This window comes from Nyctereutes procyonoides, unplaced genomic scaffold, assembly GCF_905146905.1.
Source record: "Nyctereutes procyonoides isolate TBG_1078 unplaced genomic scaffold, NYPRO_anot_genome, whole genome shotgun sequence".
Taxonomy (NCBI): Eukaryota; Metazoa; Chordata; class Mammalia; order Carnivora; family Canidae; genus Nyctereutes; species Nyctereutes procyonoides.
The window spans coordinates 21,939,175-21,954,090 of record NW_026575041.1 but is presented as its reverse complement, the minus strand read 5'-3'; the positions used below and the strand labels follow the sequence as shown (position 1 = coordinate 21,954,090).

General features: G+C 40.8%; 2 protein-coding genes across 7 annotated transcripts in view; one reads left to right on the top strand and one right to left on the bottom strand.

The window, feature by feature from the left end:
• Positions 1–4,636, bottom strand: part of CEP57 (centrosomal protein 57) — a 39,440-nt gene extending 34,804 nt beyond the window's left edge. Inside the window, exon 1 of the mRNA XM_055320411.1 lies at positions 4,022–4,636. Within this exon, the coding sequence (XP_055176386.1) occupies positions 4,022–4,066 (45 nt within the window). The 5' untranslated portion in view covers positions 4,067–4,636. The remainder of the gene's footprint in view (positions 1–4,021) is intronic.
• Positions 4,637–4,845: 209 nt separating this feature from the next.
• The window catches only part of FAM76B (family with sequence similarity 76 member B), a 31,645-nt gene continuing 21,574 nt past the window's right edge, over positions 4,846–14,916 (top strand). For 3 of the 6 annotated variants that reach the window (XM_055320415.1, XM_055320418.1, XM_055320417.1), the window contains exons 1-7: positions 4,846–5,348; positions 6,176–6,240; positions 7,261–7,315; positions 8,350–8,505; positions 10,487–10,686; positions 14,345–14,392; positions 14,589–14,669. In XM_055320415.1, coding sequence (XP_055176390.1) covers positions 5,262–5,348; positions 6,176–6,240; positions 7,261–7,315; positions 8,350–8,505; positions 10,487–10,686; positions 14,345–14,392; positions 14,589–14,669 — 692 coding nt within the window. In that variant the 5' untranslated portion in view covers positions 4,846–5,261. The other 3 variants (XM_055320414.1, XM_055320413.1, XM_055320416.1) reach the window with 1 other exon arrangement.

Genomic DNA, 14,916 nt, shown 5'->3' with positions numbered 1-14,916 from the left:
ATTTGCAGTTTGAAAACCACTGCTGTCCCTCTCATTTTGTGTTTGGGGACCCCTTTACACTCTTAAAAATTACTTACGACCCCAAAGAGCTTTTGTTCATGTGGGCTATATCTAAATGTTACGATACGTACTAATTTAAAAACAAGACACCCATGATGTTACCATAAGTAAATTTTTGAATGAAAAATAATCAACCAAAGAATTTAATGAAGAGTGACTTTTAAACACATTTTTACAAATCTCTTTTTAATTCTTAACTTAAAAGAAGGCTGCTGGATTCTTATATTTGCTTCTGCACTCACTCTGCTGGATATGCTATTTTGGTTGACATACCTGGATATGCTATTTTAGTTGACATACAAGAAAATTTGGTCTCACACAAAGTGGCTGGGTTAGGAAGGTAATGGTAGACCCCCTTGAGAGGGCCTCAGGAACCACCAAAAGTCACCAGATCATGCTTTGAAAACTGCTCTCTCAAGAAATTTTTGCACTTGGGAAACACAGGGATGATCGCAAGAGAATTGTTTCTGAATGGCTGGCAAACTAGTGAATAACAAACTGACTGCCATTTACTACTTGTATAATCTTGATTTAACCTCTCTGCTGCATTTTGCTCACTCAAAAAATGGAAATACTAATGAGTTAATATGCGAAAAGCATTTAAAACCATGACTGCTAGGTAATACTATATATTTTATAATCTTAAAACGTATGGTGGTAGTTATATATAGAGAGAAAAGCAGGCAGATGCAAAAAGGAGCATAAAGGCATTCATTTTATTATTCTCAAAAATAAATATTTTATATATTTAGCATTAAAAAATCTATGATATATTCATAAACCTTTTAAGAGAAAAAATATGGAACACCATTAGTTACAGGGCCTGGCTCAAAAGCCACAGAGACCAGTTAGGAGATTAGCTTGTTAAATCCAAAGAGATGAAAGAATTCTATGGTTACTGGAAATATAAAAAACGACTAATAGGAAAAATACTCTTCTATTATCACACTTTGCTGCCTATACCTCTTTTTAATATCAGTATGCCCAGTTACAGTTGCTTTCCTGAGGTGGTCACTAGCTCAAGGATACATAGCAATTACTCAGTACAAGTTACCTGCTATTGTTACTCTTCTTGCTACCACAGCAGAAATACTTAAACGATTTGAATGTATCACCTGCCTCCATCTTGCTCACATTTGAGGTTTACATAGAAGCTGTTTTCTTAAGGATGCTATTTGTGAATTTGCCTGTTAAAAAACCTTGCCTACTAAAAAGCATATCTATTTACTACAGCTAGCTCCAAGCTGGGTTTATGAGTGTTGAATACATATTATTTTTTTTCCACATGAAGTGTTTATACAACCCTAAAATCTGAATATGAGTAGCCTCTGAATTTATGCTATAATCTTAAAAGGTATTTTTGTGTTCTCTTATCTTACAATCAATTGTTCATTAAGCCAAAATGCTTTTTACATTTTGTTGGAAACACCAGCCTTATTTCTGACAGGACAGTTAAGGTGTCTAAGCAGGGCTGTTTCTTATACACTAATAATAAAGTACATTCAGTCATTTGTTTTGAAACAGTCACTTCCAAATGAGACATTTTGATGTAGCAAGTCAAATTAAGAAGGTTGTTACACTTTAGATTTCCAAAAGGTACTTGAAAAGTGTATTCCTGGGGGAGCCAAGGTGGCTCAGCGGTTTAGCGCCACCTTTGGCCCAGGGCGTTATCCTGGAGTCCTGGGATGGAGACCCACATTGGGCTCCCTGCATGGAGCCTGCTTCTCCCTCTGCCTGTGTCTCTACCTTTCTCTCTATATCTCTCATGAATAAATAAAATCTTAAAAAAAAAAAAAGCGTACTCCTGATACTTAGAATCCAATTAAAGCTGAGCTTAACATGTAAAAATATATATATATATATATATATATATATATATATACTTTCCTATTAAACACTATGAAATTTACGCCCAGGCTACCTTAAGAACTAAGGGGTTGACAGCACATCCCAGTACCGCAGCTCAGCTACACGGACTCAAGAGAGTACATACAGCTCAATTAACAGTTATAGGAGTATTTCTTGCTCAGTCTCCAAGTGCTAAATTTTGTGAAGAAACCTCCCCCCTTGTAAGTAGGGCCAGCCCTAATCCAGAGGCAGCCCATCCAGGCGCCTTCCTGAAATTTTAGCAACTAAAAGCATTCTGTTCTCAATAAGAAAACCATTTCCCCCCACACCCTGATTGGAATGTCCCTGAATAGGTTCATGTTGACCCTCCCCGAAATCAACCTGGATGCTATGCGACTCCCGCGGTTCTTTTGCCTTTAGGCGGTTTCTTTCCTTTTGCCTTTTAAAAGATCCCTGTAATTGCTAATCGGGGCTCTTTTCCTCCTCGGAGGTGGAGAGCCCGTTTGCGCAAACGTTCAATAAACCCTCTTGCTGATTGCATCTGCCTGTCTGGGGTCTGGGTCTCTGGGGCGTCCACGGGACACGTTGGCACCCGTGAGCCAGGGTCCAACATTGAAAGCAGTGAAAAGCCTTCTTCTCACAATTAAATTTAATTAATCACAACTCTTATATAATCCCATCCATCTACTTAGGGACACTTCCTCCTAATAGTTCCTCTTTTTATATTCCCTTTCACTGACCTAATTCCTGAAAGAACTCTTAAGTGCTTCATTCATTCTTAATCTTCCCTGACTGCTCTGCAAATTCGGTACTCCCATTCCGCGGAAGCGGAGTTGCTTTTGCCCTCGTTATCATTTTGTGACCTTAAGTCACAAAAGCTGCAACTGAGGAAAACTGAGGTAACTTTGCTCTTAACGCTCCCTAAACTTCTCCCCCTTAAGCGTCTATGACATAACTCTCATCCTGATAGTTTCCTGTTTTCGTCCCTATCCCTCTTTTTTCCCCCAACGTTTATCTACCTCCACAATTCATCTAACCCAACTCTCCCGCCCCACGACCTCAGTACGCTCCACATTACTTAGTTTCCCGGAAGCTCCCATTGTCCTGGCACCTAACTAAAGGGCCCGCGGGTGCCTTTTCCTCCTTTCCAGTTCTCTGGACTAGCACTGACTGACGATTCCTTCCCCACTCCGCTAGCGAGCTCCGTCTTCCCTACTAGGAAACCGTTTCCAGCCAACCCAAGCACTGACCACTCACGCTTAGGTCATACCTGCATGGCAGCATCTATCAAACTGAGCCGTGTAACAGTCTAACGTACACGCAGTTTCTCTTCGGTGTCTGCTCCTTCGGCGCAGGGATTCCAACCCATTCACCTGTGTGTGACCTTTCAGCCCCAAGCACTCCGCTGCAGCTAAGTGAAGACACAGGCAGCTCGCCTGAGCTGCCTCCCATTTTCTGCCTATTCCCCGCGCGGCGGATTCTCAAATCCGGAGCACCGGCAATCCGGTTCGACAGATAATAGGGAGGCAGAACACTACTTAGGACCAGCTCCCCCGTGGCCGCTCTGCAACAGCGCGTACGCGGTGCCGGCAAAGTAACAGCGCAGGTGGAAGCGCGCGCTCCGGGTACGACCCGCAGGAACGGAGTCACGGGAATACGCGGGGGGAGGCGCTGCAGGCAACGGAATCTGCACAGGCCGCAACTAGCAAGCGGGGGAGCCGCCAACGAAGCCGTGTCGTGAGCTACCTGGTCTCGGCGAGTTTCCAGGAGGTGCCGTTACCCCCACGTGACCAAAGCCGCGAGGTTTCCGCCAGGCCCGGCGGGAGGAGCCTTCCCAGAGAGTCCTGGCAAAGTTTGGCCACCTGGGCAGCCAGAACGGGAAGGTGAGGGGAGCAAGGCACGGAACCGCCCAGGCCTGCCTCGGCGGGGGTGGGGGGTGGGGGGTGCAGCCCCGGCCGAGGGGCGGCGGGCGTCAGGGGAGCACGGCGCCCCGTCAGGCACCCTCGGCCGTGCCCCGGACGCGGTGAGACCCCGGGCCCAGAGCGCTCTGAAAGGCGAGGAAAAGCAAGGAGGCGCCAAAACCGAGCCTATTCGAACGTCAGCCGCTTCTTACCGAGAACGGAGACCCTGAAGTCGCAGACACCGATGCTGCCGCCATCTTCCTGCCAGCCCAGAGGACCTCCGCGGCCCCAAGGGGGTCTGAGTTTTCGAGCTCTTCCTTAAGATTCGAGAGCCGCCCGCCAGGGGCGACCCTAAGCCGAACCCCTGATGGAAGGGGCTGGGGTGCTGGTGCGGGGCCTGGAAACCCCTGCACACACCCCCACAGGGCCGCCCACGCTCAGGGCTGCGCACGGAAAAGGCAACACGTCCTAACGGACGTCTGGAGCAGCCAATCAAAAAAGCGGACGGCTTCCGGTAGCAGCAGAGAACCCGCCTCTTCCGGCGCTGACGTCACAAGGTAGCGCTTCGCCGAGTCTACGGCGGCGCTCACGCTGCCGGCTCCCGGGCGGCCCCGAGGGAGCTCCGCCAGAGGGGCGGGCCGGGTCGAGGAGGTGACGGGCGCCACGGACCGTTGAATAGAATGACTGAAACAATAAAAGCGAGTGTGAAGTCCAAACACGCCATCGGCCCCCTGGGACTAAATGCCGGAGGGCGTGAGCTCGGCCCGGAGACGCCTCTCTAGGTGAAGTACTTAGCCTCTGACCAGTAACAAATAGTGTCGGAAGGGCCTTTAGTGGTTCGGCCCAACAGAAGTAAGTCCAGGGGAAAGCACGTGGGCACGGAGCAAGCCTCGGCGAACACGCGCCCAGCTGCATTGGGGCGGCCGCACGCACAGCCGGGACTGGCCGCTAGCTCCGGGCGCTCTCGGGCCAGTGGGCGGGGCGGGTTTGAAGCGGCCTTGGCGCGCTGAGAGCTCCCGGCCCCCATTGGCCAGCAGCTTCCTCCCTTTGTGGGCGCTTCCAGCGTCGCCGCGGTCAGGGGGTGGGAGGGGCGACCGAGTGACGCAGCAGCCCTCCCGGCCAATCAGAGCTGGGGAAGGAAGGCCGAGAAGGAAGCGGATCCACTGCCGCGCAGCTACCCCGCACCGAGCTATCCTCTTGGTCTCCCTCCGCCGCTCCAGGCGCCGAAGCGGGAGCGGCTGGGACGGCGTCACTGAGAGGGCCGGGGGCGGAAGTGGAGGCGGAGGGAGACGGTGTAGACCGCAGGGCCCTGGGCTCTCGTGGTGCGGCTCTGGTGGGCGCGAGGCAGGGGGAGGGGGAGGAGGAGGAGCTCGCGGCGCGGGCGGCGGCGGCCGAGTTCCCCGTGGGGCCCCGCCTCGGTGCGGGCGGCGGTGGAGGAGGAGACTGAGCAGGATGGCGGCCTCGGCCCTGTACGCCTGCACCAAGTGCACCCAGCGCTATCCCTTCGAGGAGCTCTCCCAGGGCCAGCAGCTCTGCAAGGTCCGTGGGCGCGGGGCGGCGGGCGGGCGGGGTCCCCTCGGCCAGCCCGAGGGAGCGCGGTGGCCGCGGCACCGCAGCCCGGCTCCCGTCGCCGGCGCCCTGAGGGCTTGGAGCGCTTTCTGGCCTCCTCTCCCGGGACCCTTTATCTGAGGACGTGGGCATCGGATGGGAAAGGCCCCTGAGAGGAAGACAGAATTCTGCCCTCTTCCAGGCGGCCCAGGAGGGGGCCGGGCCCTACCGGCGCTCAGGGGTCTCCGGGTGGGGCTGAATGAGGCGGCAGCCACCTGTCTACGCCGCAGAGACCCTGGGGTGGAGATGTTTTCATCTCGGTTTTCTGCCTGGACTGTCCTCTCCTTCCACCGGGAGGCAGGGGACGGTTTTTGCACTTTCTTGCTAGGAACCTGAAGCCGCAAAGCTGATGGCATCCTCCTTCCCTGTCCAGGAAAGCGAAGCGACTGGTTTGGGGACAGAATGCTCTATGATTTGGAGCTCCTCCCATCCCATTAAAGCCGGGATGCTGTCTGTGAGCAACGGTGCAAAATATTAAGTAGTTTCACATTTAACCAACCCTTGAAATCGGCCCTGACAGCTTTCTTAATTTATTTGTAGCTTACCCCCCCACATCAAATAAAGACAAAGACACCTATGTCTTCCTTAAGGAAATGTGCTGTAATTGGCCACTTACATGATAAATCGTTCAATTGTGTACGTTGGGGGACAGGTATTATTGATGTCTTAGAAATTTGGCTAGACTGTATGATAATTTTCTACCAGAAAAGTGAAATTTGGGACTTTGAGATAGATGCTAATACATTGTCTTATTACAGGAATGTCGGATTGCGCATCCTATTGTAAAATGTACTTACTGCAGATCAGAATTTCAACAAGAAAGGTTTGTATACTAAATAGTTTTTGATTGTTAAAGACACAGATGTCTGTGAGGAGTACTTGGGGGTCGTAATCCCCTATTTGTGTTAAAGTATCCTTAAATATGGTTTTAAGTGGTATACCTCTTATATGTGGTGGGAAAGGCCGCGTTGACAAAAAATTTATGGCTGTTTTATAGCTACACTTCAGTTTACACATGGGGAAATGGAGAACAAATTGTTGCATGGAAAATGTACACTTTTGCTGATTAAAAATGCAAATATAAAGTTACTATTAAGCTGTTAAAAGTGACAAAACAAAGGTCTGTAATGTTACCAACTATCTTCCAGAGATGAACTCTAGTAACTTGTTACCAGTGGAAGAACAGCACATGCTTTTTAACAGGGCGATTCCTGTTAAAAGATCAGAGCACATATAAGAGAGTAGCCTAAGAAGAACAAGTAATTTTTTTATAAGTAGATACTGGCATCATAATAGTGGAGAAGGTTAGGTAGGCACCGAGATGTAATGCTTATATAAACAGTGGCAAATGTGAAGATTTTGGAACTAGATAGGAAACATCAGGATTTTTTTTTTTTGGGGGGGGGTATTTCTTTACTAAGAGATACACAATAAAAATGTATAAAAACATTTATCTAGGGACACCTGGGTGGCTCAGCGGTTCAGTGTCTGACTTCAGCCCAGGCATGATCCTGAAGACCCGGGATCGTGATTGAGTCCCATGTCGGGCTCCCTGTATGGAGCCTGCTTCTCCCTCTGCCTCTGCCTGTGTCTCTGCCTCTCTTGAATAAATAAAATCTTTAAAAACAAAACAAAAAAAACCATTTATCTAGAGTTAGTGAAAAAGGAGAAAATTTGTATAATACACATCCCTAAAAAGATGCTGGGTCTATGTTAGAGAAAGTTTTAGGAACTACTAAAGTAAATAGTTAAATATGAACAATATTTCCATTAGTTCAACAGTGTGCTAATTATCTCAAAAAGCTATGTAAATTTGATCATTTATATTCAATTTCCTTTTCAGCAAAACGAATACAATTTGTAAGAAGTGTGCTCAAAATGTGAAGCAGTTTGGCACGGTAAGTATGTCTTGCATTTTTATTTCATGTTATTGTTACTAGTCATTGTTTTTCACAAAATGAACCTTGTAAAAGTATGTATTGATGTGTCCTTAAATATTCAGTATGTTAAAATATTCCATGAAAGAAATTTTCTGTAGTTAATCTGATTGGACGATGACAATGTTTAAAAACGGTCATATTATGCATGTTTTGTGTTTATTGAACTTCAGTGTGAAATGTATGATTTTATTCTTTAAAGACTCAAATATAACAAACTCCTGGTTTGGAGAACCCACTTGTCTATAAAGTTTGCATAATCACACTTTCTCCCTCTTCAGAACCTCCAGCAGTTTTTATATAGCAGTATAATTCAGGTATTCATTCATAGAAGTCATGACATTATTTCATATCAATTTTTTTATATGTATAGGATAGTCATTGGTATAGTATAGTCATGATTAGTCAAAGTGCTGGCCTTAAGGTTCTGTAAAATCCTGAATTGTCTTTTGAGTATCAAAGAAAAGCAAAGTACATTTGTTAGAGTTTAGATTGACTATGCTTCTGCCACTTCTTAAGTTTAAAGCTTATGTGTAATGTATGGTCTTTTTATCTGTACCAGTATATGATGAAAAGTTGTTAATTGTTTTTTTAATCTATGGAACAGTAATAAAAGTAACTAGGATATTAAATTAGTTCACAATCCTAAATATTGGATGCATGAAACTTTTCTATTAATATGTACCTTTATCTTCATTCTTTGAGACCTTTTTCACATGCAGCTTTTATATAACATACTACCCAAGCATAAATAACATTTCTTATGATCTTATTTAATAGAGTTAACAAGAAGTTACTCTAGAAGTAAATGTTAGTGAATGAATAGAAACATGGTGGATGTCATTAAATATGACAGGGTAACATACTTGACAAAATTTTTTTTACCTGTTTCCTTAATTAGTCCCAGAAATATGTCTGTATACAGGTATATATTTTATGCAGCAAATTTTTAATATTTTTAAATGTCTCACTTAAAATGTATATCTGCTTTTCAGCCTAAGCCTTGTCAGTACTGTAACATAATTGCAGCATTTATTGGTACAAAGTGTCAGCGTTGTACAAATTCAGAAAAAAAATATGGACCACCTCAGACCTGTGAACAGTGCAAACAGCAGTGTGCTTTTGATCGAAAGGAGGAAGGAAGAAGAAAGGTATTTATATTATGATATCTTCTGGAAATTAAAACACATGAGTTGGGAGTTAGCTTAATGAATACACTGCTGATACATCCTTTGGATCCCTGAAAACAGGTAATTAGATAGAAGTGCAGGAACAGTGTATTTTCTCCTTGTTTGCATCATACATAGATTTGTGTTGATCAGTTGAGATGACTATTTTAAAAAAGTATTCTGTGCTAGCTATTCTGTACTGTTTGGTTATCCAACATTTTGTTCAGGAGAATTACTAATTGCTTTTAAATCCCGTCAGCTACTTACCCTTTTGCTGGGTACTTGAAGTTGCTGGTGTGAAAAAAATACCTGATGGCACATTAACATGTATAATTCAAAGCCTTGTGCCTTTTGGCTTGGGACTCATGCTCATGTTTTGAACCATTGTTTGTTTTTTTCTATCTACAGTGACTTAAAAAGTATGTATGTGCCTGTGGCATTCCTCTGCTGATCAGCAGCATTCACATAGTCGTCCTGTTGGTTGTCAGTTTCAGTTGATTTGGAGGATGATTGTCTCTTTGAGAAGCTCCCCTGGGTTCTTCCACAGCAGTATATGTACCCTAGTTGCAAGGCATGTTTCTCCAGCGCATCTTGTGTGAACAAGATGTAGGAGAAAGAAACCTAATTTTATTTTTATAGGGTTTTGTCTTAATTTTGGAAAGAAGTCTCTTTTCCCTTGACACATGTACAGTTGATCTTCATTATTCATGGTAGATAAGTTCTATCAAGTTGCTGCAAACACTGAATTAGTGAATATTGAACTATTCCTCTAAGGGGGCAGGATAGATGAGATTCTTGCCTCTGGTCACAACATGGTAATCATTTGATCAGTACTTAATCTCATTTTGTGGATGTTATATTTTAATGTAAAAAGCTTTTTTTTTTTTTTTTAAGATTTTATTTATTTATTCATGGGAGACACAGAGGGAGAGAGAGGCAGAGACACAGGCAGAGGAAGAAGCAGGCTCCATACAGGGAGCCTGACATGGGACTCGATCCTGGGTCTCCAGGATCACACTCTGGGCCGAAGGCAGGCGCTAAACCGCTGAGCCACCCAGGGATCCCCCTATATCTTAATGTAAATTGTTATTCGATTACATTCAAATCATGGCAAAACAGCACTGCATACCTGAAAGGAACTTATTCAAGATAGGTATTTTCTAACATAAGGTATATCACAGCTTTCTTGCCCTAGAGAACACTATACCTCACTTCAGCACTACACTTGGGGACCATTAGAAGCAGCGGAATCACCAGTAGAAAGCATAGATGGAGAAAACATGGCACTAAATAGACCGTGAAAAGCACACTTGTTTATGACACAAGAGCTGAGAGAAGAAGGCCACAGAGTGTCACCTTGTTAATCCTCTACAAGAAACATTTGCTGTCTGGCTACAGAAATTTTTTGCTGCTATGTGTGTTTGTGAATGATCATGAAAGTAGTGCAAATTTATTTGAGGTTACAGATAAATTTTAGCAAATAGGTGATGAATTTGCAAATGGGAAGCCTGTGAATAAGGAGAATCAAATGTATATGTCATTCAAGTTCTCCTCGTTTTTATAAACTAACATCTTCACTGTAGTGGGAGCTACTTTGTCATTTTAGTGATTACACAGTGATTTAAAAATTCAGGCCAGTGCTTAGGTAAGATTCTTGGAAGTATGTAAATTTATGCTTTAAAGCTCTCGAAATTAAAAAATGCCTCAAAACTGATGGAAGTCCTTACATCATCCTCACCAATTTTACAATATATGCCAAATGAGCATTTTCCCAAGTTTCAGTAAAGTCTAATTTTATTTCCATTTTGTAATAATCTGTGTGTGTGTGAGAGAGAGAGAAAGAGAGAGAGCGCGCGCATGTGCATGGGTAAGAGTGCATACACTAGAAGTTGAACAGTTTATCTTTCACTTACACTCAGTCTCTAGGTGCATTTAATCTAACGCAGATATTTTCTTTAAAAAGGTTGATGGAAAGTTATTATGCTGGCTCTGTACTTTATCATACAAGAGAGTTTTACAGAAGACAAAAGAACAAAGGAAGAGCCTGGGATCTTCACATTCAAACTCATCTTCTTCATCTCTTACCGAGAAAGACCAGCATCATTCAAAACATCATCACCATCATCATCACCATCACCATCGTCACAGCAGTAGCCATCACAAGTAAGTACTTTGAAATCAGGTTTTCTAAAAATCTCCTGGTATTTTAATGCCATATATTGGTGTTTAACTTTTTGCAAATACTACTTTTGTGCAAATCTACTTTCCATTGTATATGGTAAGCTTCTTGAGTATTTAGGGTCTTTTCCCTACTTTATTCAAGATACAGGCACACCTTGTTTTATCACATTTTGCTTTATTGTGCTTCACAGATACTGCAGTTTTTACAAATTGAGGGGTTGTAGTAACCCTACATTGAGCAAGTGTATGGGCACCATTTTCCAACAGCATTTACTCACTTCACATTTCTGCATCATGTTTTGGTAATTCTCAAAATATTTCAGATATTTTTCCTTATTTGTCATGGTGATCTGTGATCCGTGCTTCATGACTTGCTGAAAGTTCAGATGGTGGCATTAGCATTTTTTAGCAACAATTTTTTAATTTACTTTTTTAAGGTATCTAATTGTTTAGCACACTTAGTAGACTATAGTATGGTATAAACATAAATTAGGTGCACTGGGAAACAAATTTTGACTTGCTTTATTGCAATATTATTTTTATTGGGTGGTTTAGAATCCAACCCACAGTATCTTTGAGGTAAGCATGTATAAAATTATACACGTGGAGTGTGTTTAGCTGTTTACTATAAAAATAGGACATGTAGGGAATTACATGTGATCATATGTAATTCCATAACGCATATGTTAATTCCCATATATTTTATATGATCATATAAAGTCAAAATACAAGTACACCAGAGTTAGTTAATACTTCATTAGTCTGTGTTATGAAAGGCTTCAATATTCTTTCTTTCTTTAAATGATTGTTAGGGTTTTACTATAAAAGTTATATTTTCAGTTATAAATACAAATTATGGTTATATGGAGTTATATTCACCAGTTATCACTAATTTGTTTTACTTAAACTAGTGACTAGAATATATACATTCAATGTTTTTATAGAACAGATTCTGAGACTATCATTTGTGATCATGATAGAAACATTCTAAATCTTGAAGTTTCCAAAAGTATGAAAAATAATTTTTTAAAAGAATTTATTTATTCATGAGAGACCTGGAGAGAGAGAGGCAGAGGGAGAAGCAGATTCCATGCAGGGAGCCCCATGTGGGACTCGATCCCAGTACTCCAGGATCATGCCTGAGCCGAAAGCAGACACTCAACCGCTGGCATCCTGAAAAATAGTATTTTAAACAGGCAATACTTTGCTTTTTTTTTTTTTTTAAAACACATAGGCAGAAATTCTATTCAAATATAAACAACTACTTGATTTTTAAAGTGCCTTAGGAGAAAAGAGTTATATAGTGGTAATATGTGTGTAGCATAAAGTTGCTTGAACTGTGGTTTTAGTCTTCATGGAAAAATCAAGAATATTAAAGCACAAACTAAACACAAAATGGACAAAATAGGGGCATGTTAACCAGTTTTCAGAAGAATTTGTTTTTTCCCAAATTTCTGTATGAGACTTCTAGATAGATAAAACATAATTTCATTTACCAAAAATCAATGCCTACGACATTTAAGAACACATTTTTAGAATATAATACAGTGCTAATTATAACAAGATTTGATTCTAATTGTAGGCAAGCACATATTATGAAGTTCTATTGAGGTACTGATGTTTGCTTAAGCAATTTTTCCACTTGCTTTACCCCGTTGTAGTGCCTTCTGGATGTCAGAGTGGTCATATAGTGACTTCTCTAGCTCTTCTGAAGAAATCTTGTGGTGCTTCTATCAGAATATCCCAAGTAACAAAGGAACATAAATCTTTCTTGTTTTTGCTTCTTTAAGAAAAGCTATGAAAAAAAAAAAGAAAAACTATGATAAAGTAACTATCATAATGGCATCCATTGGACCTACTCTTCTTAAAACTCAGTTGAATTACCCTTTCCCTGTTCTTACTAGATAAATTTTTCTTAGCATGTGATAAGACACACTCAATATATGTATAAAGACCAGATTCTGTGACCGTAACTTAATCTTTAGAAAGAATAACAGGTATCAAAATAAAAGGAATAAGGATAAAATTAGCCTTTAATTTTTTTTTTCCTTTTTATTGCTGAAGAAATAGAAATACTGTTTTGTATTTGATGGATGTAGACCATTTAATGAGTAGGCAACCAGTTGGTGAGGTTCTATCCTAAGTTCGGTGGGTGAGAACAATTATGAGGAGCATACCTATTGTGATAAACAGTGATGCGTGGGGATAGAAGAGGGCAAAAAACAAGTCAATCTGGATCCAGGAGTGGCCATCTCAGAAAGCAAAGATGAATTCCAAGTGTTTTTGTTAAGTATTTTAATATGTTGTTTCTCAATTTGAGATCCTGATACTGCTGTTAATTCATGTGTGATAATATGGTTTACTAATGCTTATGATGAAAATAGTAAAAGAAAGGGCAACTGAGTTCCTCCGTAGGGTTGGCATTTATTTATTTTTTAAATTTTTAAAATTTTTTTTAAGGGTTGGCATTTATTGCCACAAATAATAACTCAGGTTTATAGAATTACAGCATTTTCCCCCAAGTTGGTATTTATTTATAGCTGATTTTAACATGGTCTGATTTTTTTTTTTACTTTTGCTTGAAAAACTTATCCAGCTACAATAGTAAATTTTATATGCATAAATATACCCACATATTTTTATTTACTGTGTATATACTAGTAATGTAGAAAGTGCTTTTATGTATATAAACTCGTTTAAGTCTGATATCCCTTACAAGGTATAAATTATACCCATTTTACAGCTGAGGGAACTAAGCCTCAGGAATTTTGGGTAACTGGCAGAAGGTCACACAGCCTAGGTCTTTTAACATCTTATATTGTATAAGTATGTGATGTCTGGTACATAGGAGATGCTCTATACATGTTGAATCAATAAACTAGGGATTAATACAGGATTGACTGATATGCAACCATAAGAAAACGGGTAAGATTGATAGTAAATTAAAAAGTTGTTATTGGCATTATGGCATAATGGAAGAGAATTAGTAATATGACTTTATTTAATTATAAGTAAAAGTAGAATCATTTCTTACTATGGAATTTCCCAGTATATTCAGCATGTCTGTTCCACAGTACTGACTAAAACATCCAGAGACTTTGGAGATGGTTCTTAGGAAAGAAACAAATTACAAAATTTCATGATTCAATGTGACACACTATTATGAACAACTTGAATTATTCCAAAGGAGAAATCTGTACATAGGATTATTAGGAAGGTGTTAACTTTAAAGATAAAACATTTTCTGTCTGAAATAGTAACGGCAGCCTAAGTGTGATGACTGTCATACTTTATGATTATAGAATCTTATCATGGTTGAGTTTTGTGCTTATATACCCCAATTCTTAGTATGATATTAAACTGACTTTTGGAAAATGATCTGAATAAAAGGAGAATTTAGTCCCCATCACTGTACTTTTGTTAAAGAACTTAAGATGCCTAGCAGTTACTTGAATTTATCTCAATAGAATATGATTTATTCAGTATATATATTAGTTTAGTTCAAAAACTTAATTGAATATGCTTTCTCTGAACAAAAGATTCTTAACATACATAATCTGAGTCCATTTAGGAAGAATGCTGTTAAATGTAGAGGTATTAAATAAATGTTGTTGTTAGATGTCATTTGTATATTTTTCAGAATCAGCAATCTGAGTCCAGAACAAGAGCAGGGACTATGGAAACAGAGGTAAATATGTCAATATATTTTCTGAAGTATTTTGAAACATACGTATTTTTTTAATGTGACTTCCCTTTAACTTTGTTATTTATGCTTTTAAAAAATCAGTGATATTCGGTAATATTTTAGGGGGAAAAGAATAACTTATCACTTGAGGCTTCTGCCCTTTTTTACTCTAATTATTCTTATTAATGTTTGGTTTCAGCCATAAATCCTCTGCAGCAATTCAGAATGAAACTCCAAAGAAAAAGCCCAAATTGGAATCTAAGCCATCTAATGGAGATAGGTAAAAATGAATTCCTTTAGCGCTACAAAAATTCAAGTTAGCTAAACAGTTACAGTTGATTGACAGTTATTACTAGGTAAAAGAATAGAAACGTATTTTCTGCATTGACTTTTTTGAGTCACCAAGAAGAGTAACCATAAGTAGTTTAAAATTTTAACTTAATTTTGGCAATAAGCAAGTGGCACTGAACTGTTGTTCTATTTGGGGAATACATTGGGTTTTGAAAAGAAAACAAATCTGAATAGAA